General features: G+C 39.2%; 1 protein-coding gene across 2 annotated transcripts in view; it reads left to right on the top strand.

Moving 5' to 3' along the window:
• Positions 1 to 26,471, top strand: part of AFF2 (ALF transcription elongation factor 2) — a 350,200-nt gene that overhangs the window by 239,666 nt on the left and 84,063 nt on the right. For both annotated transcript variants that reach the window (XM_014881529.2, XM_014881526.2), the window contains exons 8-9: positions 5,981 to 6,032; positions 21,563 to 21,600. In XM_014881529.2, the coding sequence (XP_014737015.1) occupies positions 5,981 to 6,032; positions 21,563 to 21,600 (90 nt within the window). The remainder of the gene's footprint in view (positions 1 to 5,980; positions 6,033 to 21,562; positions 21,601 to 26,471) is intronic.

The following is a 26,471-nucleotide window of genomic DNA, read 5'->3' as shown; positions in this document are numbered from 1 at the left end:
TTCAGCAAAAGAATGAATATAAGGTTTCAAGATTTATTGATGGAGTGTTTTAAAACAAAATATCTTCTTTTTTCCTTTGGAATTGCTCTACCATTTATTTTCATTTCCTCAGTTTTTTGTTCACTGTATTATGAACTTCTCTCGGGAAATCTATTGTTAGATATTTTCACACACATAGGCCCCCTTCTTCCCCCTTGATAAATGATAAAATTATGCTCCAGTATGTGCAACACATTCTTGAGATACATCTGAATTCCATTATGCAGTTTGTCATTTGCATGATACCTTTTGAGTTACCACTTTTGGAGAAGCCTTATATACTACAGAGAAATGCATTGGAAACTGAAAAACAAGTTGGGTATGAAGTCCATAGGGTAAACCAGCACACATTATGTTGAACTGATGGCCTTATTTCCATGCAGGTTCAGGAGCAGAAAAAGTTGCATCTCAGTTCTAGTCACTGTTTGCATGGACCGTGTTCCCTCTGTAGGAATATTGCTGCAGACAGGAGTGACAAGGGCTTCATAACTCAGCCTGCAGTATACGACTTTTTTCACCCCAAAGACATTTACTAGATCCCTGCCTTTTCTGGATTAAGTCTTAATAAGTTTCACAAGTTTGATACTTGCTATAACAGCCTGAGCTCTCTCTTTAATATCAAATGGAATAACTAGTTGTAGCATAGAAATCTTAGAAATGTATTCCCATTTTGCCAGCAACAAACCTGGCAAGAAAAGAATGGCATGTCTGTATGTCTGGTTAACACCACTGCCTGTCCTTCTTCCTGCAGAATCAACACTTGTGTTTGCTGTGATATGATTCAGATGGGATATGCATTTTGTACAGATGTAGTTTGACATGAGACAGTTAATTTTTTGGGCAGCTCAGGATTAGGGAATTGCCCAGTATTCCCTTGGCTGTCTGTTTGCAGCACCCTCTTCCCTTTCCTCCATCCATTTCATTCCCACAAGGCTTCTTTTCATTGGAGTGAGACCCAGTGCAGTGGTGAACTGATCCCAGAGAAAATTAGACATGCAGAGCCTTATCCTATCCATGCTTCCTTTTAAACACTTCCTCCTTAAGGAAGCTGTATCACCAAACATGTTACTATAAACACAGCAGACTCTCATCCCAGCCGTCCACAACCCAAACAGGAAGAAATGTATAGCATGTGCAGACATCTATCAGCAATCAAGACCTTATTCATTTGTTAAAAGCATTTAAATACATTATACATTAAACCAAAAAAAGGATACAGTGAAAATCCTTCTTTAAGAGGTATAGTCTTCTGTAAAAGTGGCAGTGCTTTTTTGCAGTGAATTAATTATCTCATGTCTCCTAATCAAATCCTCACCTTCTTGTTGACAGGATCCCAAATCAGCAGGTCTGTTGTGCACAAAACATCCACTGAAAAAAGTCACACAAAACATCCACTGACCTCAGAAGTCAGGATGAGCTACAAGTCTCCTTTCAGTGTTCATGTTCTTACTATTTCTAGTGTGACTTTTACAGAACCCATCCTAATAAAGCCCTTATTCAGCCATTTGTCTAGCTAAATTTGTAATGTAGGAACAATCTGCTTTGGGAGCAAATTCATCCCTGGAGGAAGTGGGTATTGTAGTCAGTCAATGAGATATCCCTTGCTTACACCACGGATAACTATGTTGCTTTGTCCCAACATTCCTGCTTTGCAATAATTTCACATTCCAAATTATAAACCTCTGAAAATTGTAGATTATAATAAATGTGCTGACACAACTTCAACTGTTATAGTAAATGGAATTGCTCTAATAGTGAAATAAAAAAATCCTACTTAATCCTATTCTTTTCCTAAAGTGGTGTTTTGCATTAGCTATGAATGAAAAGACAAACAAGTACATGTATATTCAATAATGTCAGCTGGGTCAGAGAAGAATAGGAAATAAAATGAATTTGTAACACCCCTGGAGGTAGCTTTCTGATACAGGCAGTTTTCTCTTTGATTTGTCCTCATTGGCAGTATTCATTGTATTTTTAACATAGTCTCCAAATTGGCCTTTATTAATAGCTGTCCTGACCTTAATAACAAATATATTCTGTAATCTGCAGTCCGGGGGCTTCTGAGGTGAACAATTACATAGAGCAGAATAGATCATATTGGTATTTAGAGGGACCTCTCACTCAAGAGTGCCTAATTTCACATTCAGACCATCCAGACAGTGTTTTGGAGAGCTGTAGATACAGAGCTCTTCTGTCTCAGGCCTTTGAAGCTAAAATACCTTTCTATATTTGATAGTGAAATAGTTACCTTGAATTAAGGTTGCTGGCAATCTTAAAAGTCCTTATTGGGGTTTGAGTGCAATCAGATGGTACTTGCTTATAAATGAGAGTTAATAGAAACATTAAAGAGAACAAGCTACTGTGACCCCTGTCTTCAGAATATTAAGCACATTTTAAAATTGTGGAACACCATCTAGTCCTCTGCATTCTGTAAAATAGTACTTTTTCTTACCAGTAGTCTCTGGGAGCAGGTTATGTGAAATGTTCAGCATTTTACATTTGCGTTTACTGTGTATCTTTAATTTATTTCCTTGCTTCTCTGGCTACCATATATTTCTGGTTGATACTCAGTTTCTCTTCAGTTATTCCATCTGCCAGAAGAATGTGATGCATTTTAGAAGCTGGTTGGTTTAGCTGTTTAAGCTTTGAGTTTTGAAACTGAATGGCATGACATATTCTTCATTTAGCAGAAGGAGCTAAGAAGAATTGTATACTCCAAGTGATAAGCTTTGAACTGCTAAAGAAATGCCAAAATCCAGTTTTTTTCCTCTCTGCAGTTGCTAAACATCTATTAGTCTCTTGAAGGGAACTTTTAAGTACTGCAAATTTAGTTTCTCTGAAACCAACTCTAACAGTTGTCCTTCCTACTAGTAATGTTTTATATAAATTTTATATTTTTCAATATTCAATAAACATGTCTTGCACTTAATGTACTTGTTAGAAAGTATCTGCAGTATAAGCTGTATGAGGACAGTTTTTAATCAGCTAATTCAGATGGCTGTAGGGTTAGTTTAGTAAGTGTATCCATTTATCTTTTTTATGTTTTCTTCTTCGTTCTTTCCATTTATCCAATATGGAATTACTTTTGTCCTTTTTGGTTTATTTCTACCAGCGTATGTCAAAAAGGAATTAAACACGTAACAAATGAAAAGGAACCAAAACCCAAACCCAAAAGAACCCAAACCCCAAACCACCCAATAGCTGAAAGAAAAAAAACATACCACCCTTTGGGTTTCATTCATGAAAAGATCTTTGCCTTATATCCACTTAAATCTGCATTAAAAAAATAACAATAGAATGCATTACCTAGCAGTGATTCTTTAAAGCAGTGGATAATTTACACATTAAAGTGAAATGTAGGTTTCAAAATAGGAGTGTAGGATTGAATTAGGATTAAGAGTCAGAATGATACAGTCCTGTATGAAAATGGTCTCGGTTTCCTGGGGATATTGTCCTTCTGCTGTAATGAGACTTGCAGATAACAATCAGGGACTGTGGATAGATCAAGGCACAGTGATACATTGAGAATGGTACAGCAAGTAATGGCTCTGGGGAAACAAATATGTCTGCTAGATAAACAGCATTAAAAGTTTCTTTCATCACCAAAGTCTAGGCCCCTAAAGATTAATAATTACTGAAAAATTGAGTATTGGGCTTGAATACCAAGGTTTTGGTAGCAAGGGGGCTGCAGAGGTGGCTTCTGTGAGAAGCTTCCAGAAGATTCCTCCACTTCCAGGAGAGCTAATGCCAACCTCCAGGATGGACCTGCCACCAGCTAAGGGTGAGCCCAACAGTGACACTGGCAGTGCCTCTGGCATAACAGATTTTGGAAAGGAAAAGAATTGCTGTGCAACAGCATGTAGAAGAGAGGAGTGGGAGTATGTGAGAGGAACAGCCCTGCAGACACCCAGGTTAGTGCAGAAGGAGGGGCAGGAGGTGCTCCAGGTGCTGGAGCAGAGGTTCTCCTGCAGCCCCTGGTGCTGCCCATGGAGAGGCAGCTGTGTCCCTGCAGCACATGGGGATCCATGGGGAGCAGAGATCCAGCTGCAGCCTGGGGAGGAACCCACACCAGAGTAGGGGAATGCTCAAAGGAGGCTGTGACCCCGTGGGAAGACTCTGCTGGCAGGACCTGTGTCCCTGTAGAGAGAGAAGCCCACACTGGAGCAGGTTTTCTGCCAGGACTTGTGACCCCATGGGGGACCCACACTGGAGCATCCTGTGCCTGGAGAATGTACCCACGGAAGGGATGCACTCTGGGATGGTTCCTGAAGAACTGCAGGCTGTAGGAAGGACTCAAATTGAACAAGTTCATGAGTGGCTGGCTTTTGCCGGCAGGACTCCATGCTGGAAGAAGGGAAGTGTGAGAGGAGTCCTTCTCCTGAAGAGGAAGAACCTGCAGAGACAATGTGCAATTATGACCATAACCCCCATTCCCCATCCCCCTGCACTACTGTGAGAGGGGAGGCCGAGAAAATTGTCAGTGAAGTCCAGCCCAGAAAGAAGGGAAGGGGTGGGGGGAAGGTGTTTTATCATTTGGTTTTATTTCTCATTGTCCTACTCTGATTTCATTGACAATACTTCTAATTGATTTCCCAAATCAAGTGTTTTGCCCATGACAGTAATTGCTGAGTAATGTCTCCCTGTCCTTTTCTCGACCCACAAACCTTCTGTTACATTTTCTCTCTCCTACCCAGATGAAGAGAGGAGAGATAGAGAAGCTTTGGTGGGCACTTGGCATCCAGACAAGATCAACGCCTCACAAATACTAACTTTTAGAAGATTCTGCGGTTTTTTTAATCCATGCTGCCATTGTACTTTTATGGGTTCACATATTACAGGGAGGCATCAGCCATTTATCAGGATGCTAATGACTGGTAGTTATGTCTCCAGATACTCTGTAACCACTGGGTTGCCTAACAACAGAGGTCACTGAAAGACAGATGACTCACAAACCAGTTTAAAGATCTCCTTCACTTTTTAAGGGCACCATCAGGGCTTCAAATGTTCTAAAATTTCCACATTGGGATTATTGTTCCCTCTTTAAAATTACGTGTGTCAGGAGCCTTCCTTGATTTACTGGTGGTCTTCTCTCTAGGTAGACAGATCTCCAAATAAGAGACCTTTTCTGTCTCTGTAATAGCACATAACATGGTTTCTTACCCCATGTATTTTCCTGTTCCCAGGTCTTGGATTAAAAGAAGTCGTATGAGTGTTAATACAGTAATTTGCAATTCAGCTCTTTCTTTTGCCAGAGGAAGGGAAGGAGACATAGGAACAGCCATATCTTTTAGGAGCTTCCTTCCCCTTTAACCAAGGGCAGAGTGCAGGCTTGTGAGATTTCCCTGTATTAATAAATAAATAAATAAATAAAAATAGTGGTATGAACTGGCAGGTTCCCAGCTTGGAAAATGTTTACTCTCTCTTTGGACACTAACAATTGTGAGGTCCCATCAAACCGCAGACAAGCACCTCCTCTTCTTGCTATTATCCACTTTGCATTGTCAGTTTGATAAAGTAAGGATTGAGAAAGGATTACCAGAAAGGAAATTGGTGGTGCCCCAGACTGAGAATGAAACATGGATGAGTTTTTCTCAGGTTTTATCAGTCTCAGAGATGAATTTCTCTTCTGATTTAGAAACACATGTAGGTGTATATGGACTAATCCCTGTGAGACAATGTGGAAATAAAGAGGACAAGAAAGAGCAGCTGACTGCCAAAGTTCATGATGGATGAGTCTTAAAATAATTTGTTCTTCCCTAGAATCACAAAGAAGCACTAATACATACATATGTGGATTATTAATCAGTTTACTTACTTCAGGTCTGATTTTGCTGTTTGGAAGAGAGTTTTTCCTTTGACTTTGCTGAGGTGTAGATTTGGCCCGTTGTACATAAAGTAAATGCACTAAATGTAATTCTGTATTGTTTCTCTTTTTTTTCAGGATGCTTGAGGATGATCTAAAACTCAGCAGTGATGAAGATGACAATGAACAGGTCAATACATCTAATATAAGTGCATAGACCATTTAAACTGACCAGGTTATTTTATTGGTTGGATCTGTTTGTGTGTTGACTTACTATGTTTGCATGAAAAGCATTTTGGTGGGCTGCAGAATCCATTAGCTTAAACATTGTTTACTTCCTTCTCATTAGAGGAAGCATTCTCAAACAGGAATGTATTTCAGTTTTGCTGGTTAACTTTGTGAAGTGAATTAAACTAAACCAAAATATGACTTATTAATCTTTGAATTAGAGACCACATGGAACATCACCCAGGAACAGCTAATTTGTTCTGAATCTCTGTACTGCATTGTACCAAGCTAACTGTGGAACAGCCTCCCCTTGCTTTGCACCCATTTTCTATATTGATGAGCTTTTTGGAAGCGTGTGTAAAAGGACCACGTAAGAGCATCAACACAACTACAGAGTTTGTTTGCACTTTGCAATTCATTTATACAAGCCCACACAAGAAAATTTGGTCTGTAAGTTTTTGTTCCAATCAGAGAGTAAAGGTTGGGAGTCCGCAGTGATCCCGTAACTCCCATTTGTGAAAGGGAAAGCCCTCAGCATGTAGCTCTAAATCAATACTGAAAGTTTCTCCACATACTTGGGGTGTTAATGAAGAATCATTTTCAGAAAACTGATTCATGTAATTCTCTATCTTTCCCACTTTATAAATGTTTATGGATAATGCTGGGAAAGAAGGCTGGTGAAATTCATATTCTCAACATGCTTATCAGAAAAAAAATGGAACTTTTTGTTAAATTCATCCTTCATTTTACTTTATATATGCAATAGTCTCAAATGTTTAAACATCTGCAGTAGAGAAGAAGGTAATGCTATAATTCAGCATAAGATCATCTGTTCAGTCTGGGAAATGTTAATTATAGGCCAATCATTCTTTTTTACTTATTTTTAAATTGCCATAAATGTTCTCCTTCAGCCTACCTCATCCATCCTTCAGGGTCATGCCAGGAAAGATTTACCTTCTGGTGAAAGTTGACCCCTTAGTCATACAAGTCAGTATTTTTTAGCACTGCCAATACTCACACTGTCTTCTGAAGCCAAAGGGTCAAAATCCTGTACTTGTGCAATGCAGTGTTGTGCAAACATGGTGACTTATGACACCATCAGGTTTGCAAATTTCCCCAAATGGTCCTGTAAAATGACACTGTGATCCTGGGATGCCTAAAATACAAAAACGGAAATATATTGTCAGGTAGCAGTTACTGCTTTTTTCCTACAGTAATAGTTTTCTAGTGACTTAAGTAGAATTTACAGAGTTCCGAATTCACACTGTTTATACTGCTAGGATGAAATCCCTTATCACTGGTGAATGAAGAAGCAAATGCCTGGACCAGTGTTTGCTGACATCAAATGAAAAGTCCTCACTGACTTGAGCAGATGCCATCTCTGGTGTTAATCCCAGGCAGGAAAGAACACAGTGCACAGAGGCATTCTGACAGCTCTGGAGCCCTGACTGCTGACAGTGTGGGACATGCCTCTCACCAAGGCAGCATCCTGTGAATGAACAGTGTCCCTGCCAGGGCCTGCAGCCTGGGCTCTTCAGTGATGGGGATGTGTCCAAGCTGCAGGAAGCCTCAGACTGCTCCAAACCACCACGTGTCTTCCCAGTCATACATTCACAGCATAGGCTGCAGACAAACAAGAGAGCACCGTAGGGACCATTCATGTCGTTTTTCAAAATTTTGTAGTACTTTGAATTTTTTTTTTATTTTTTTTCATGCAATCATTTCAGTTAGAAAGTATCTTCTAAGATCATCAAGTCCAACTCTTAACTGAGCACTACCAAGCCCACCATTGATCGCCCAGTTTGTTGTCATCTATTGACTGACCTGCATCCTTAGGAATTCCAAATAAAGTAACTGGACACAAGCACACTGAGAACATTTCTTAAATGCTCTGCACTTAGAGGGAACCTTTTCCTTTCCTGTATATGCTACATATGTGTGGTTGCATCTCTTCTATTTGTATTACAAATAGGGTATAGAGAAAATTACACAGCTCACAGCTTTTTAAGTTTCCTGAATTAATGACTGCAAGTGTCTGCCTTTAAATTTTTGGCAGGCTGAGGCTTTGCAATGCTGAGCAGCAGGACTCTGCTGCATCTCTCATTCATTACACTTCAGCAGCCTCTGCCATATCTCTTTGAGGAGAGGGGATTGGAAATTGGAAGAAAGGTTGGTCTGGCCCACTGGTCAGATACACAAACAAAACAAAAAAACTTCAAGGGCTTTTTCAACATAAATATTTTGCAGTCAAATGACCATTGTTATTCAGGTGTACACGTGCTCATTCTGGCAGGGAGAGAAAAGATTAAAACTCTCAACCCGAAATCATTCTAGCAGTCTGTGCAGCATTTCTATAAGGAAATGGAATCATTGTCTTTACAGTCTTTATGATTTTTTTCTGCTATAAGCCTGCAGCCAATGTGAAGCATGAGCTGGCATTTATTCACTTTTATTTAAAATAACGCAATATGTAAAAATCAAGTTTGTTTCCTTTGTTTCTACTCTAATTTTAAGGAACTCAAAATTCTTTGGTAACAGTGCTCAGCAGGGAGCCCTAGGATTTGTCCTTTGAGAACTGCTTGGACCCTTCAATTTTTATAGGACAGCAGTGATACTGATCCATAAATGTACTTGGATATCAACTTTTTGTGAAAGTCTGTAGTATGTGGGGAGAGTTCGATCTATCAGCCTGTGTTCTAAGACTAGCAGTAGTCCATTTGTCAAGGTGGAAGATTGTTAGAAACTTGGCTGCAAGAAACAAAGCTCTTCTGTTTTCTTTCCTCACTCCTGTGAATGAGCACCCTTATTTATGAACTATATTGCATTTACTCAAGGGTCTGTGGGCCTTGTACTATTTCAGGTGTCACAAATCTCCTTCCTTTTCTCCTCACTGCCGAGGAGGAGCACAACCACACAATAGCTCCAGTCAGTCATGTAACTGAAAAGATGTGCTTCGTTTCTGGATAAGATAGGAACTACCAGGTTTAATTCAGTGGATGATACTGCAAGGCTGTTACTGATCGTGATGCCCAGTTTTGGCATTCCCTTTTCAAATAGAATTTTGAATAACTAGAAATTGCTCCTAAAAGTTATAAACATAGTTTGGAGAACTCTGCTTGACGTGTTATGTTTATTTTGGTTAAGGCATACATGATGATGGCCTAGTAACATATCACCAAGAAAATTATGTTTGAGACTGTACACTTCCATTTCACCTCAGAGGCCTTAAGAGGCTTCAGCAAGTGAGAGTTGACTGCAAATTCAACCTGCTAGTGCCAAACTGCTGCAAATTGCATGGAAACTTTGTGGGTTCTTTTTCTTTTAGCTTTCTGGTAGCTGTGGGCTTGATACAGAAATTTTTGAGATAAAATCTTTGGGCTGCAACCTGCAGGGGGTCCAGTGAGATGTTCATTGCAGGTGCCTTCAGATTTTAGCTCTGTAAAGCTTTGGACTATGTAGGTCATTACAGTAGAGCAAGAGGCAAATTACAATGACTTCACCCCAGCTACCAACTCCTGTTACCATCTTCTGGCCTTCGCACTGAGGTGCTGCTGCATTTATCCACTTGCATCTTACTTACACAACCACTGTCCCTCCAGTGACACATGCTCTGTCCCATAGACAAAATTCTGATTTTTACGTCTCATTGTGGGTGATTGGGGATTAAAGATACACAGAAAACGATGGGTTAGATCTGAAATCAGTTTTCATTTACAGCTGAGAAGCAGCTATTGATGCTGCACTCACAGTTCAATAAGAGATCTAAAGCTATAGACCTTGTGTTTCAATATAAGCAGAATAATCAGTGTCAAATGTTTTTACAAAGAAAATTGTATTGACAGTTTTATTAAAATTGCTGTCTCTAAAGTTCTAAGTTATCCACAATTAGACCTACTTGAATGGTTTTTAATATGTACACTGACCAACCCAATAGATTTTTATGTCACATATTTATAATATCAGGTACACATCTGTTTAATATGTTATTTGAGAGATATTGTTACATGTAAGCATTGCTTGGATTGTGGACTCTTGTGGTGGTGTCACTGAGAGGAACATTGGCACATGCATCAGTACTGTATTCAGTATGGCACAGGATGTTCAGACTGGCTACAAGAGGTATAATCAAGGCAGATGACAGGCATGCTGTTAGTAAAACCAGGAGATGATAAGGCATTTCAGAGATACTAATATTAACACTCTTCTCTGAGGACGAGCACAGCTTTTGAGATGGCTTTTTTACTCTGTTAAAAAAGTACATCAGAAATTAGGAATAATAGTGAAGATTTTTAATTAGTAGCTCAGTTCAGCTGAAAGAGCTTAGATAAAACACAGGTTAGTATTTTTGTTCTCTAAAACACCTCTGTATAATTCAAATAAGCTTTGAGCTCAAAGACATCCAAATGAGTTGTGCCTGGATACAGTATTTTAAGTAGCTGTGGTGTACCCAATTTTCTTTAACCAGCTCCTCTTTGTTCTTCTGCCTAAGGAGTAGTCCTGTTAACCTTTTAAAATGTGTACTGAATTTAAAGCACATTGCTAGTGTTCTGTGTGGTTTTGAACCAAAGAAACTTTGATACTAGTTACAGACCTGCTCCATTTCCAGTATTTCATGTATAGAGTGGTTTTGGCAGAACAAATCAATAAGATGTTTTTCTTTTCCACTTGATTTTTTTTTTCTTCTTCCCTTAGTGATTGCCACTTTTCTGAAAACCTTAGAAACACAAGACATGGATGCTATCCATGGCCCTGCTCTGTTGTTTGTATTTTACATAAACATAATTCTTTTTTGCTAGATTAGTGTTAGGTAATTAAATTTAAAATGTTGGACTTTTTAGCTGAGTCTGAAAAGAATTCTTGTAATACATGCTGAGCTTTCAGTGCCTTTATTCAAGTTAATTTTTTTAGAATTTATGAAGTTCTAAGACATAATATGCCTTCATCATACCATATAAACACTTTTTAAAGTGCAACAGTCATTACTTTCCTTGTAACAATAGATATCCTTACCTGCTGTATTTTTTCCATTTTTTAGCTGGATCCTGAACATGCTGTTTACCTCCCCAAGAATTCTCCACATTTCCATTTACTTTGTTATCAGCAGAAAAGCTGAAGAACGTCTTTTCAGTAATGACATCAATACTGCACACACAGTGAGAGAGGTCATGTTGTCAAAGCAATAGAAAAATCAGATGGATTAGGATGAAACTAGGTGCAAAATAACTTTGATAAAGTCTTTTAATGTAAACAGTTTATCTGTCACTGGGTTCCATTGAAATCCCAGAGTGGTGCAGCATCAGTTGTAGCCACAGCAGTGTGTGTTTGATAAAGAATACGCATTCCAGTGTTTAAAATTTGTAGTCATGCTTTATAATTGTAGGGAAATGTTTTCATTAAGCCATTAATGAAAATAGAAGCTATTAGGACAATACAGTCTCCTAATTCTCCAACCTTCTCAGTCTCTTAACCACAAAAAATCCTTTCATGGATATATGTCCCTTCTTGCTACCTTGGTTCATTTTAAATTGTTTTTAAAAATATTTTATTGTGCACAACACTGGTTGAAACAGCTTCTGTTAAGCAAATCTTTGGTACTAAGAGATTTGATGACTGACACACCTAAGATTATAATTCGCATGGTAATGATGTAGATTCATATCACTTGTTTATTATCAGCAGAAGCTTTCAGTAGCCACCCTGAGATCTGGGCTGAGCTTTTTTCACCACTAAAACACACAGTGTTATCAAAAGCTTTTAACTTGTTCAAATTCACAGAATCACATGTAATTTTTTTCACACATGTTGTTACTGTGGATTATTCCATCAGTGAGGAAGGAAATTAATACAACCCTCAGAAAAACTGGTTGCTGTAGAGTGCACAAGAGTACAGATCAGGAAGGACTTTGCCCCTGCAGCTTGCAGCTGTGCTATTGCCTGGGGTCTGGGGCAGCATCTGCCCAGACCAGCACATGAGCTGGAGAAACTCCATCCCTCCCACTGCTTCACCTTTTCCAAGTGTTTTCATGGGTTGACACTGGCAGCTCAGTGTCAAAAACCTTCCACCACTATAAAGAAAACAATAGAGGAAAAGAAATGCTGGCAGGCAGGCAGACCTAATGAAGTGGGAATGAAATGCCTTAGCTGAAAAGTTTTACATGATACATCTTCAAGCAGCCTTCCCCAGAAGTAAGCAGGCACTCCATAATCTCCCAGCACTCTTAACAGGGGCTGCTCTTGGGTTCACTTCTGCCACAAGCCTGAAGCTACCAAGCTCTATCAGCCCCACTGTAAGACATCATTCATGTGAGAGAGAAGCTTTAGAACCCCTGATGCCTCTATCACTACTTAAATAGAGGCTGTTCCTCAGTACAGCCATAAGAATCTGATGCTGGAGATCTGCCAGCCTTTTTGGGTTGGAAGAGGGACATGAGGCTTTTGGTCCACAGGACAGGCCAGGTACTCTGTGTATGTGTGCATGGTTGTGCACACAATTTTTTGTAAAGGAGTCTTTATTATAAGCATGAGGAAAATATATTTCACCAGAGCCTCTTGCTATGTATGCAAAAGCCCTGTAGTGTTTTGGCAACAAAGCAGAGACACCAGCAGGTGAGAGAATTGATCAACCCCAGCCTTGTTGTCTCTAAAAGAAAAGCCTGCCCTGGTCACACTGTCCTGTAAAATAAATCTGAAATCTGTGATGCCTGCAGACCATCTCTGTGCTCAACACTCCCCATTCTGACCACATAGGACACATTTAACTCCCTTTTCTCCTCAGAAGGAGAGTGCAATTTTTATCATTAATGTCTTGTGAAGATTTCTGGTGAAGAAAGTGTCTGGTTTTCTTACACTGGCCATCCTGAAGCATTGCTCTTCTGTAAAACCCTAAGCAACCATCTATGGACTTCAAAATCTGAATTCTTGGGAGTTTTTTTACACCATTAGAGGATAGTGCTAGTGCTCGGTTTGAGACAGGGAGAGTTGCAAAAGGCTGAAGGAGAAACTCATAGGTGTACAGAAAAACCTTAAAGTAGGTGCTGGAAAGGGCATGATAAATCCAGTAATTAGCTTCTGTCGGCTAGAATTAAGGAGAAAAGTGAAAGTTGATCTCTCCTGGAGGTATTCCAGAAAGCGAACAGTAATGAAAGCTAAACACACACTTTAATATTTCTTAGGATGAATTCATCTGCCACTGCAAGGTTTGCTGCTCTGTTCTGTGCTGGCAGGATGAATCTTCCCAGAACAGATTTCCCTGCACACAGGGACAGATCAGGACCACAGTGTGACAGTGCAGTTGATTTGAGCAGGGTGCTCTGATTTGAGCAGGGTAGAGAGATAGAGTGCCTGCTTTTCAAAATTACCAATTTCATGGCAATACTATTAAGTCTAATTTTTGCAAATGTGCAATTTACTAATTGGGTAAGTCATCTGAGCAATGTACTAAAACAGACCAAGGTCAGCAAAGAATTATTTCATGCGTGTTTACCTCTGTTGTCTCTGCTGTCTGCTTCTAATACATTTAACATTCAGTATAGATGTAATGTTCAATATAAATTAAAATCCTCAAAGTCTGTATTTCCTGCACAGGGAATAAATGGGCAGCATGAACAGCAGCAACATGAATTCACTGCCACTGCTGGTACTCCATGACTCTGCCCTTTTGCATCTCAGGTCTAGGGAACTATTCATTTGCTTAAAGTAGGGAGAAGACTAAGGATAGGCTGAATTCCCAAAGAAATGAGATGAAGGCCTTTATCACAAAGGAAAACTTAAGGGCATAAATTGCAAATGAGCAGGGGTACAAGGGCTGTGTCTTGAGGTATCTGCCTGTCCATTGTGGCAGAGCAAGTGTACATTGCAAAAGTAACAATCAGGGACTGCATTCTAAAACTACACCTCGTACAGAGAGAGAGGGACCTTAATAATAAGACCACAAAATATCAGTACTCTTGAGATAAGTTTCAGGGATACAAAAGATAGTTCTCCTGCTAGAACTGGGAAACTGAGCCTTACACAGATTGTGGTGACTGTCTGCAGCTCAGAGTAAGGTCACAGTATATTCTTTGAAACAAAGAATATCCTTTTGCTCTTATTCCTTGAAGGAAGTTTGGGGAAAACTTTTTGTTTCCCTTATAAAGGATTCTTGACCTTTTCTATGTTTCTTCTGCCTTTTCAATTTTTTAATCACTCAGCTGTGGAGTAAACCCAGCAAGGAATGTATTTTTAAATTATTTTTTAGCTTTCTGGAGGGTTGAACCAAACATGTATTTTAGAAAAATCATCAGTAAATAAGACAATAGCAAATACTGAGTTTTAATTACCAATAGATCTTTTATATTTTCACAATTGGATTATCAACCACTAAACCTTGGTCATTTGTGATCAATTTGTAACAAATTCATTTCCAGGAAATGATGTTTCAAACCACAATTTCAATGTGGATCTTTTTTCTTAAAAATGGACCATTCAGTACAGTTTTCTGGATTTCTGAATTTTCACCAGAGATGTATAGTTGTTTTACAAATAAATCAATTCTTATTAAAAGTCAGGTCTAGCTCTAGACAGAGTGCCATTCTCTGCCATAGTCAGTACTGTTAGAATGATTAAATCTACTAGGTTTTATGAAACATTGTTTAGCATTTTTAAATTAACTTTACAATCACAGAATTCCAGGGTTGAAGGGATCTCAGGAGATCATCAAGTCCAACTCCCCTGACAAGGCAGAGTTACGTGCAGTAGGTTACAATGGTTCATAGGGCTGCATAAGCAGAATCAGTAGATTTTGTAATGTCATGTTACAATTTCTCCTTTGTTGGATTGAGGACTCAAAAGTAGTACAAATAGCGGCTTCTCATCAAGAGCATTTTTTATGGGACAGGAAGACACTGTTGCAAGCCTCTTTTGTCAAGGTACATTAGTACTGAAGTCCAAAAATTAGCAAACATGTTATGTGAGTTATCTTTCCAGTACGGAAGCTCACTGACAGATAGCTGTAACAGTTTCTATTGTAAAGTTTAACAGAGACATTGAGTAAACTGAAACCTGTGTGGCAAAAGCAACAATGTTCACAGTATCCACACTGGCTAATTTAAAACCAGCTCATATACGTCTACATAAGCAGCCAACCACTCTTCCAAGTGCAGTGTGCACTCAGCTTGTGTGTAGCTCTTTTCCCTGTTTAAAAAAAAAAAAAAAAAAAAAAAAAGAAGAATTGGAAGTGGCCACATTTGTTATCGCACACTTTCTTAGTTTGATTTACACCATTAGACTAATGGAAAGCAGGGTTTTGGAAAAAAATGCTGATAGAAACCCAAATATATCTGTGTTGTTGGTCAATTAAAAGCAATTCATATTCGTCAAGGATGAAAGTGACTCTTAAACCGCAGACAGACTGGTTTAGATTTGGTCATTTAAATTTTTTTTTTTTTTTTGGTTTTGTTTTACTCAACCTTTACTGCAACAGTAGAAATGAAATTTGCAGTATTTCAAGTACTCCTGAGCATCTCTCTGTGAAGCCATAAAGGTTACTGCATTGCTGAAAGCAATGGTGAAGAGCTCTCCGTGGTTCATACACGCAAGGGCTCAGTAAACCATTCTGATTTGCAGATACCACATGCTTGGTTACTTGATATTACAAAAAATGGGGTTTGGCTAATCCATTCCATACATTTGAATCCTAAAAGAAAAATACTCATTTTTAAAATTGTGACATGAGGACAGTATCTTTGCCATTGTTTTTGGTCCTAGATACAGTAACATTGAGCTTTTTTCCTCCAGGTGAGACTGACTGGAAACATCACACACAGAATCTCAAATGCAAGGCTGCCAATTTCATGTCAAAGGCAGTTAGCAAGAAAGAAATGCAATCTCCTCTGTTGACATTAGGGGACAGGTAGAGAGTGTAACCAGTGAAGTAAAGAAGAAAAAGAATATGGAACACAACACACATATTTATCCATACACATACTGATCCTTCAGGCCTTGAGTTTTGGCTTTCTGATTCCCAGCATAATTCTGGATGTTTTCCTCCTCCAGAGGAAATCCAGCTGCATCATCAGAGAATCAGAGCACAGCACAGTCGATAAGTTGTCGTTGTCAGTTGGTTACTTAGGATCATAGAGAAGGCATTCTGTATAAATAAAAGCACGGTATAACTTCCAAAACAAACTACAATCTAGGAGGAGATATAAACTATATGTACAAAACTTAACTAATGTGGAAAGGATCTTTCTTTTTACTGTACTGTTGAATTGAGTCTCTACCTACAGCATGAGAGAAGAGTGTGGTGAGTTGTAAACTTATTTGTGTAGCCACTTGGCTGTTCACCCAAGCAGACAGAGCTGGTTAGAAACTGGGAAACGTAGCCGTGAGGTTTAGGGTATTAAACCTTTAGATGCGGCGGAAATAAGACACACAGCTACATGGTCATCCCTTAGGATAGGAAGGAGACAACTTTATTCAGAAACAAACTTGTTTAAATAGAACAACTTGCAACTCCAAGGGCAGAATAAAGATGATTGGGTCAGAGAAATTTACATCTCTTTCCCAGGCCTGGTCATGCACCAAAACAGGTGTTAATCAATGTTGTTAATTCCATTCTTTTTTGACCAGATTATCATCCTGGGAGAAATTCTCCCTGGCTGCAGCTGAACCATCTTATCAGCCTGAGAATGGAGCTGAGAAGCTCCGGCCTGGAATATTTTCCAGGCTGTAATTTTCCTAGCTCTCTTAAGTGAGTGTCCTGAGTTAGAGTTGTAGCAGCTCAAGGAAAAAGGGGAGAAGTTTGAGCATGAAGGCCTGCCTTCCTCTGCCAACACATTCGATGGCATGAAGTGTCATCTGTCACACCCTAAGAGATACTTTGAGGCTCAGCAATTGCCTTCTTAGATGGCTCACCAGTACTTCTGAATCAAGAGGGTGAGGAGGCATTCTGGAAAAAAAATTGTGTCTAACCTCACTTTCTCAAAATCAAATAGTTTCCAATGAAAATTCTGGATTTTCAGTTATGCAATGGAAAATACATCTTTTCTTTGGATAGCAAACACTTCACCTGTAGCACTTCACCAAAAATATAATTTGCATTTTGCAGATGCCAGCTATTTTACTTGGTTATTTTTGAGCCATCCTCTTGTCAGTTCATTCATCTCTCATTTGTGATGGAGGAAAGTTGTACTGACTGGAATACTTTTTCTGGTTCATTCAATCCAAAAACCAGTCAGGTAGTTGATAATGATGAATAAAACCATCATTTTCACGTTCTGCAGTCCTTGTTCACAATCTAGAAGTATTTTATGCTTGTTCCCATGTTTAATCTTTTGTGGAATAATTAAATGCCTTCTAACAAAGTAAGTTTATGGGTAAATCCACACTACAGAATAAGTACAGCACAGTGCAGGTGCGTCTTCAGCTAATGGTAAAACAATTAGCACCAAAATGAGGTGTAGAGGTAGGAGTCATTCACAGCTACAAGAATCAGGGTAAAACATCCCTGGGCAAAAATTTCTGATGGATGAGCCTCTGTGTCTTACTGCTTTTCACACGTTCCTCATCTTCTTCCTTCTTACTCAATATTGCAGTTGGCTGTTGAAATAAGGTCATAGGGAACAGAAGCACAATTATTGAGAGGCCATAATTGTTTTTAAAAAATCAGAAGAAAATTACAAATTAAAGTGGAATGATTATCTGGTTCACTCTGACTTCCATTTTCTAATCATCCTAAATTATGTTAATGCACGTTTTCAAGCTCAAAATTAGCAAAGGTCCCATGATGTAATTCTCCTAACACCCACTGAATATTACATTATACCAGTCCAATTTCATTTCAATCTTTGGCAGCAGCAACTGTCACTCAGGGCACATATATGGGGGTTTAGGGACCTCCCACCTGTTCTGTTTCTAGATAGTACTTTTAATACATGAAGTTTAGGAGTCATTGTGAAGTTAAAATCGGTTTCTTACTTGTAAAGGCCTAGGAATGTAATATAAAAAAATAACTCTTAAAACATGTTTGTCTTTGAAATAAATTAATAATCAAAAGCTTGCATCAAGTCTAAAACAAATCAAATTCAGTCATGAAGATGAGAAACAGGAATTATATCTGAGTAGCGAGGCTGATGGAGACTCAATGAGATCATTTTGTTCAAAGATTAAAGGCGATGAACACTGAAATAGTTGAGGAGGATGGCTACAAACGCATCTGACTAGAGCTGCGAAATTCAGTAATGATCAAAAGTTAATTATCAAAGCAGAGAGAACTACTCAACACAGAAAATTTGAGTCAATAGCTAAGCAGCTGAGAAAAGAAGTAATTTGGAAGGAGTATTTTCCTATAATGAAGTTGTATAAAAGATGTACATTTCAAAGAAACCTGCCTAAAACAAGATTGCATTCTTCCTGTGATCAGAGAAAAATAATTAGCTCTAATTGATAGACCTGCTGCACACCAAATATTTTCAAACAATATGTTTCTGCATCAAAGCTTAATGTGTAGAGATACTCACTGTCACTTTGATTTTGCCTTCCATTATCTTCTGCCACTGGGCATGCTCATGATATCGCAACAAATATGCTTTGAAACATGAATGAGCAACACCTACAAGACAAATAAAAGCAGAAGGACAGATCCTGCATTTCTTTCTCAGATGAAATCCCTGATGTATTGTGTGCTGTGTTTAACATCACTGTGATCCGACTCAAAGTGAATCCTTTGTAATAGGAAACGACCAGTTGCCTGATGATCCAGCATTAAACTGGGCCGACATGTAGATTAACCTAAGCACTTGCAATGGTTTTTCAGTTTTGTGTAAGCAAGCATGTGTGTGAAGGACACTGTTCCTCCAGCATGTGCCTTTTCTTAAGAGTTAGGAAAATGCCTTTTTCTGGTAACAAAGGAAAAAGGAGGTGGAAATTTTCCATGTAAAAATCTAGGGAAAGATACGTGCTAGAATGTTCATGGTCCAAGAAAACAAAAGATATATCTATAATTCTTTCTTCCTGAAGCTGCAACATTTCTTTCAGGGTAAATGGTTGTGATCGACATAGCTAAGTGGTCAAAATCAAACATGCGGTTTAGACTCTGCTCTTTCATATTCTTTGACTTTGACATTGCCAGTTCTCACTCTCTGAAATATCTTCATTTCTTTAATCTTTCCTGTAAACAGTTTAGCTCACACCATCATGCATGTGCTCTCCAGAATATATTCTGCTGCATTTTGAATTAAATCAACTGCATTATCATGATTTACCTGTGATCCTAGACACTCTCCTCTCTGCGGTTTCCTCTGTGTCTTGATACCTGCTTTTGTGTAGTGATTTTTGAATAATTCAGGGGAAAACCTTGATTTAGGTGCAAGTTTCACATGCTTGAACTCAGAATTGTTATAGTCCAGCTATTTGGTATATAGAAGAGTCAAGGAAAATACCACTCTACAGTAAAAAAAAATCTGACATTGTGGAATAATGTTTATGAGCTTTAAAAATAATTGTTTCCTGCAGGGTGGGACTGAAACTTGGCTTTTAGTGGGAAGCTTGGGAAACTGAAATGCCATTTTTGATGGCGTTTCAGTTCATTTAAAATGGATCGTTTGTGTGTTGTTACATGTAGTTTATTACTTAGAAAGTTTCTTAATAGCATGCTTGTGACTCTGCATTAGCATATGGCCGCTGAAAAAGGGAGATTTGGAAGAGAACTATTGGAAAGAGACACAATCACAGTATCTCACCTTTGAGGAAGGATCCCATTTCATCATAAGCTTATTTGAGAAGGCATAATTAGGCTTGGGTTTTTCTCAATTACTTGTGCAATCTGAAGTTGAGCATTTCCTGAGGTGTTTTATTTGTTTTATTTAGCAGGCCTACTGTACAATTAGTATAGTTGATTCCTGTCATGCATTCATTGATTTATTCTTTAGATGCAAAATATAATCTAAATGAAACAAAAAAATTTTTCTTTGCAAGCTGGGAGTCAGCCCAGAGGATTGCTGTTGCGCCGTCCAAGCTCTCACAAGCTCTCACAAGCTCTCACTTTCTCCCAAATTTTAAACTCATTATCAGGGATTTCCATGAATTTAAACACAGATATTACCTTTGCTGTGATGGGAGGCAAAAGCAGGAATTTTGAAAAACCAGCCCCATCATGGATCCCAAGGGAAAATTTATTCTGGCAAATTTAGAGCCCACTTGTGCAGATCCCAGAGGTTTCAAAAGTTTATCAGTTTTCATAAAGGATTTAATTCGTCAAGAGTTTATATGAGCATTTCTCGGAACCGCTAATACTCACACTTCTTATGTAGGAACCATTTTATTTCCATCTCTAAGTATAGCAGAGGTTAAAGTTCCTCACCATAACCCTTCTCCTAAATGTTGGAAGGCTTTTAAGAATACCTCTGCAGGTAATCAGGCACTAAAACTTTCCTTTGTATAATGGGTTTATGGATCAGTTGTCTTAATTCTGCCTTTTGCCACTCTCTGTGCTTGTAATCTCACCAACCATCTGACCACTTTCTACATTTAAATCTATTACAGCCTTGTTCTGCAAACACCAGGAGGAATTCTCTAAAATTATAGAATACTAGCTTTTTCTGCCAGTGATATTTCCAGCCCTCTTCCTTGAAAATATTATTTACCTATTCTGAAGAAAACAAGAGTGGGATGCAAGGTCGTTTCAGATTACATAATTATGCCAGAGAAGCATTAAAGGGAAAAGCCTCCACTAACATCTTGAGCAGCTTAACCCGTGTGATAGACTGGTGCAGCACTGCCATCGGTGCCCCCAGCTGTGTTGCTTAGCAACATTTTAATTCAAGAAGAATCGAAGGAGATGAAATCCCTGTGGAGAGGGAAACAGAAATAAGAGGGCCGTTGACAGATGATCTGAGTTGTTTCTTCTAATATACTGTGAAGATCACTGGCTCTTTTCATGAATGATAAATGGACTGTACACAGATCAATGGGTTCAACAATAAACTGGAACCAGGCTCCATGTCTGAGGTGGTTCAGGCCTAGAGGCCCAAAGATTTACTCATTTAGATGATTTGGAGTGTTTTTTCTTAAAGGTTTCACAAGAGGAAATTGATCTGAACATTTGGTCATCTCTTGCCCTTTTCTGTTGCTGGTGAATAAAAACAGTTTTGGAAATGGAGTCCATTCTTCCCTCTATTCTTCCCTCTATTTTTCCCTCTATTTTTTCCTGTTGTTGTTCTTGCTATAGGGACAGATAGCTTGTGACAAAGGGGCCAGACCTCAGAGTGGGAAATGAAGTGGCAGCCCTGAATGAGCAGTTCTCAAAGACTGATGGTCATTAAAAATAAACAAACCCTGCTGATACCACAAACTGGGCCAGGAGCATTTCAGACCCAGCACTCTCTCTCTGAATGGTCCTACAGCCTGTGTCCCAGCTCTGGGATGTTGCTGGTGAAAAGCTCCCATGAGCTGATGTTTGCTTGCTTTGGTGTGTGGCTTAATGATTTGTTTTCCCCACCCCTCTTGTGTTTACAGGCTGCCGAAAAGACAAAATTGAGAAACATTCCTGTAAAGTAAGTTATTTTTATATCCCTTTGAAAATGCAAGTTTAACAACATTGTTGTATACAATGACTAAAAAGACAGTAAGAAGGGTGATGAAAGAGATAATAGAATTCATGTTACCCCTAATCATAGGAGTAAAAAGATCAGTATCATTGAGGAAAGCTTTTGATTTCTCATGTGATTTCTCAGAGATTGCATTCCTCAAGTTTTATTCAGTTTCCATAAATTAATGTGTTGTCCATGAATAGCTGCCAAATAATCACAATCATACTCAATACATAGTGCTTCCAGCCTTGGGGAGGTTTGTACATGCTAAAAAGATTATGATTTTTAATTGCAATCCTCGAAAAGGTCTGTCTGGGGAAATAACTAGGAATGTGCCAAATAATTTCTAGACACATGGGAATATTTTGCACCTATTTGTGAAGGCTTTGCCATCCTGTTGATTAAGAGCTCTTTCTCCCTCTGTGCATGCCCCTCTGTTACGCCATATGCACATACATGTTTCTGCACTTTGTAGCAGGGCTTTGTGAAGGATGAGCAAGCTACCAGGGAGCAATTTTAGGGGCATTTTATGATAAGTTCTTAAATCTTAGGGCACTAGTGGCAACACTCAATCATATATCTTTGAATTAAGAAAGTTGCTGTATAGATGTCTGGGGTCTTTGAGAAAAGGCATTTTCAGTTAAAGCTAACAGCATCAGTATTAAACAGTTATTCTGTTTAAATAATTAATACTTCAGTCCTAATGGACTCTTATGTACCAATAAAAACATATATTTTTACTTCAGTAGATTATTGTAGCAGTTTAACTGCATCCCAGGAACTGTATATTCCTGTTACAGACAGAGTTCTTATTTTTATAGTAGTTTGCAGACCTTGCTGACTACTAGACTGGAGTGGGTTTGTGTTTGTAAAAGCATGCACTAACAGGATTCCCTGATCATTGTGTTCTAGCACCCATAACAGAAAGGGACAGTTCTATCTGTCACTTGGATTCCATCATATATAGTAATTTACACCTTAAAAAGTGAACACAAGATGTGTATGAACACTCCTTGGAGTGATTAGGCGATATGTCAGATGACCATAAATCACTCTCTCTTTATGTTTCATTCAGTCTGATAAAAAATAGATATAGGATCCAGCAGGGACCTGATAGCATGTGAAACTTGTAATAAGACAAAGGACTTTTCTTGCCTATAGGGCTAATTCAAATTCAGTTCAAGCTGAATTAAAGTCATTGTTAGCTGCTGGTTGTTTAATAGAGGGTGAAATGAGCTGTGTTTCACCTCACATTATACAGGATCCAGGAGTTGCAAAGTGATGAAATTCCTGGGGAACAGATCCAAAATAATCATTTATCATTCCTACACTTTTTTTAATATTTTGAATCAAATTCTCAGGAATGACTTAACTGAATTGTATCTTCCCACTTGTAACAGAGACACTGAGCACTGCAGTTACTAAACAGCATGTATGTCACACTGATGCCAAATTAATCCACCAGAAATATTTGAGAGTTGGGGGGAAAGGATGATTTAGGTTAAGTAATTTTTTATTGGACTTGAGTAAGGGTAAAAATTTGAGATGGAAGAAAGCCAGATGGACATTCTCATTCTTTCCACATACATGTGTGTATTTCACCCTGTCATGTTTCCCCCAGCTGGTTGTTTAACTTCTCCTTGACTATGTTCATCGTTGCAGCTTCAATTAGTACCCTAGGGGGATCCATTATACCTATTAATTACACTATGTATAGCAAAACAGCTGAAAAATCTGCCTAGTTTTGTTCAGTGACATGTATCTACTTAAAGTACCTGTATACAGTTATGATTGTATGCTAAAGCTCTCAGGGCAAAAGAAATAATAGTGTCTTTAAGATAGCTGTAGTAGCCATGGATTGCATTTATATGTGTTAGAGCCACACTTGGTAGAGCTCAGACTTGGCCAGCTTTTATTTGCTACTTTTGTAGCTCTCAAATGTCAAGAATTTCACTTGAATTTTAATGTTCTTCAGCTATGCCATGTAAAGTTAGTGGCTTCCATTGTCATAAGGGCTGAAAGCTGTACAGATTCCTTCTACCATATGTGACTTATCACATACATTTTTTAAAACACGTTTTTATTATTAATACATATGTGATAGTACACTTCTTCAAATGTGAATTGCTTTTGGCTAAAATCCATGTACTAATAAGTAGAGTTGAATCTAACTACATTTGACATCTGCTATAATATATTTTTTTTTACATATATAAGTATATATATAAAATATTAGCAGTTTTCATTAGCATAAACAATTTCCTTCTTTTTACCTTATGCTGATATAGTTCTTGTGTTCCAAAACTGGAAGCAGAAATTACTCCCTTTTAAAGACCATAGGTTATGTAGGTCCTTGGACAGAGCCAATAGTGCCACCATTCAAATGTATTAATTTAGAAGTATGATGAAAATTTCTATAGAAATGGTCTGCTTAATTTCCATTGCTCAGTTCATTAATGTAGCTGGTGTAATGTTTGGTAGGAATTTTACTGTTCATTTATGTTCTCTTGAATCCCTATAGAAATACAAGGAAAGGGGGAAAAACAAGGAAGTCTTCTTTTTGCAGTTTAGTAAGGCAGCCAAAGCAGCTGGTTTCTCAATGTCTGAGTGTGTATTGGTGCTCAGACTACGTTGTGAGGTAAATCCCTTTTTCCTCTCCGGTCCTCCAGCTAGCTCTGGACCAGAGAGGGGTGGGAAATCCTCATAGACAAAGGCAAAGAACCAAAGAAGACTCTTTTCTCCCGTGGGAAGGTGATCCACAGTTTATTCTGTCCACATGGCGAAAGGAGAAAAAGCGAGAGAGAAGATGGCGGGCACTTTTAAACTCAGGGAAAGGGGAGGGGAGGAACAGACCCGTGACCAATGGGACACCGCCGACGGGGAGGGGCTAAGGGAGGGCTGAACCAACTTCACAAGCTCCGGGGAGATACAGGGCAAACCATTTTCTCAGTTCAATATGAAACATAACAGTGCAATATAAAACCACGAACAGTGCAACTTACGAAACAAACAGTGCAATACAACACCTCCCCGTTTTGCTAAATAAAGTTAAAAGAAAGGCGTCGGACTTATTCTGATTCAGAATATGGATTTACCCACCACTTACAATTTGTGGGCAAGTTAGACTGTTTATGATTTGTTAACTCCATGTGGTTGACTTCTGAGGTAGCAGAAATTAAGCCGTTGATTGCTTTAAAAATTATGCAACTTAGAATTCTGAATGTCAACGCTATAAGGTAAAGAACACCAAAAAATGACAAAATTGTTTTAACTATTGAACTCCACCAGCCTGTGAGTCCTCAGTGTTTGAACAGTTCACTGAACCAATCCTCAGATTCTTGCTTCATTTGTCTGATCAAGCTTTTCATGTCTTGGATGTTGGGAGCCTTTGAGGTCAGGCTCATGCAACAAAGTCCTTCAAATTCCTGGCATTGGAGTGTCTGTGCCAGGGTCACCCAGATGTTCTGGTGTGGCTGAGGGACGATCCACACAGCTGTCAGACTGCTTAGAGAGAACAGGATGACAACTTGGATGGGGTTTATTGTGAGGTTGGGTGGGAGGTAGGTTTTTTCTAAAAAGCAAAACCAAACAATTTAAAGCATATTAAAAGTCAGGGTGTCTCCCAGAATGGAACCAGATCTCAGGAAGGTTTTCTCTCCTCCTTCTGGTGGCGTCTTCTTTTTGAAGCAACTGCTACTTGCTTCTCATCCCCTTCTGCTGGACCTGGGGTTTTGGGGATGTAAGGTTTTATCCCCTTTTAGGGTTATCCAACGTGGCCCTGAGGGGGTGGATATGCACACGTAACCATGCCCCCAGGTAACAAGTTCATAAGGGCCCTTGGTCTCCCAAATTTCTGGGTCCCTAATTAGGACAGGTGGACACTGGGACAACTTAAACTGATCACTGCTGTTAAAGTGACATACCACCAGAGGACTCATATTTTCAAATGAACCATTTAGAAAATTGATGGTAAACATGGCTTTGCAGAGCTTTTGTTGTGACAACATCCACACTGTTGAATTGCTCTGTCTAGCCAGGACTTGCTTGAGCATCTGATGGGCACACTCAAGCACACCTTGGCCTGTGGGGGAGTGGGGGATGCTCGTTTTATGTTCCACTCCCCACTGCTGCACAAATTCTAGGAATTCCTTAGATGTATTCACTGGGCCGTTATTGGTCTTGATTTCCTTAGGGATCCCCAGCACTGAAAAGGCACTAGGTGTTGTTTGCATGCACAGCCCTTTCTCCTGCGTGGGCAGAGGCATAAACCACACCGGCATATGTGGCAATGCTTCTATGTACATATTTGAGGCAACCAAAACTGGGAATGTGTGTTATGTCTGTCTGCCACACTTTGCAGCTCCCAAGGCCTCAGGGGTTAACCCCAACACCCAGTGATGGCATGATCTGGAGCTGGCAACTGGGACAGGTAGCCACAGTGGCCCAGGCCTGACTCTGCGTTAGTTGGGAGTGACGGGTCAGACCTGGCACATTCTGATGGTATTGCTGGTGACTCAGCTTCACCTTTTGAAAGATGTCTGGGAGGCGTGCCTTTTCAGCTGGGGCAGCAAGGGAGTCTGCTTTATGATTCCCTTCTGCGATTTCACCTAGGAAAACAGTATGTAGCCTCACATGTATCGCAGAGAACAGATGCTCTCTATGTGAAACTAAATAAATTAGTTTCGAGAGCAACCTGAAGAGATGCTCGTTCTCAATGTCTTTGAGAATTGCTCAGAAAATTGCTCCACCCTGGATACTATCCCCGCCAAGTAGGCTGAGTCGCTTAACAAATTAATTGGCTCCGAGAACTTCTCAAAGGCTCTCACGACTGCAGC

Source organism: Sturnus vulgaris, chromosome 14 (assembly GCF_052056855.1).
Source record: "Sturnus vulgaris isolate bStuVul1 chromosome 14, bStuVul1.hap1, whole genome shotgun sequence".
Taxonomy (NCBI): domain Eukaryota; kingdom Metazoa; phylum Chordata; class Aves; order Passeriformes; family Sturnidae; genus Sturnus; species Sturnus vulgaris.
The sequence above is the reverse complement of the archived record's forward strand: the minus strand, read 5'-3'. Positions and strand labels throughout refer to the sequence as shown.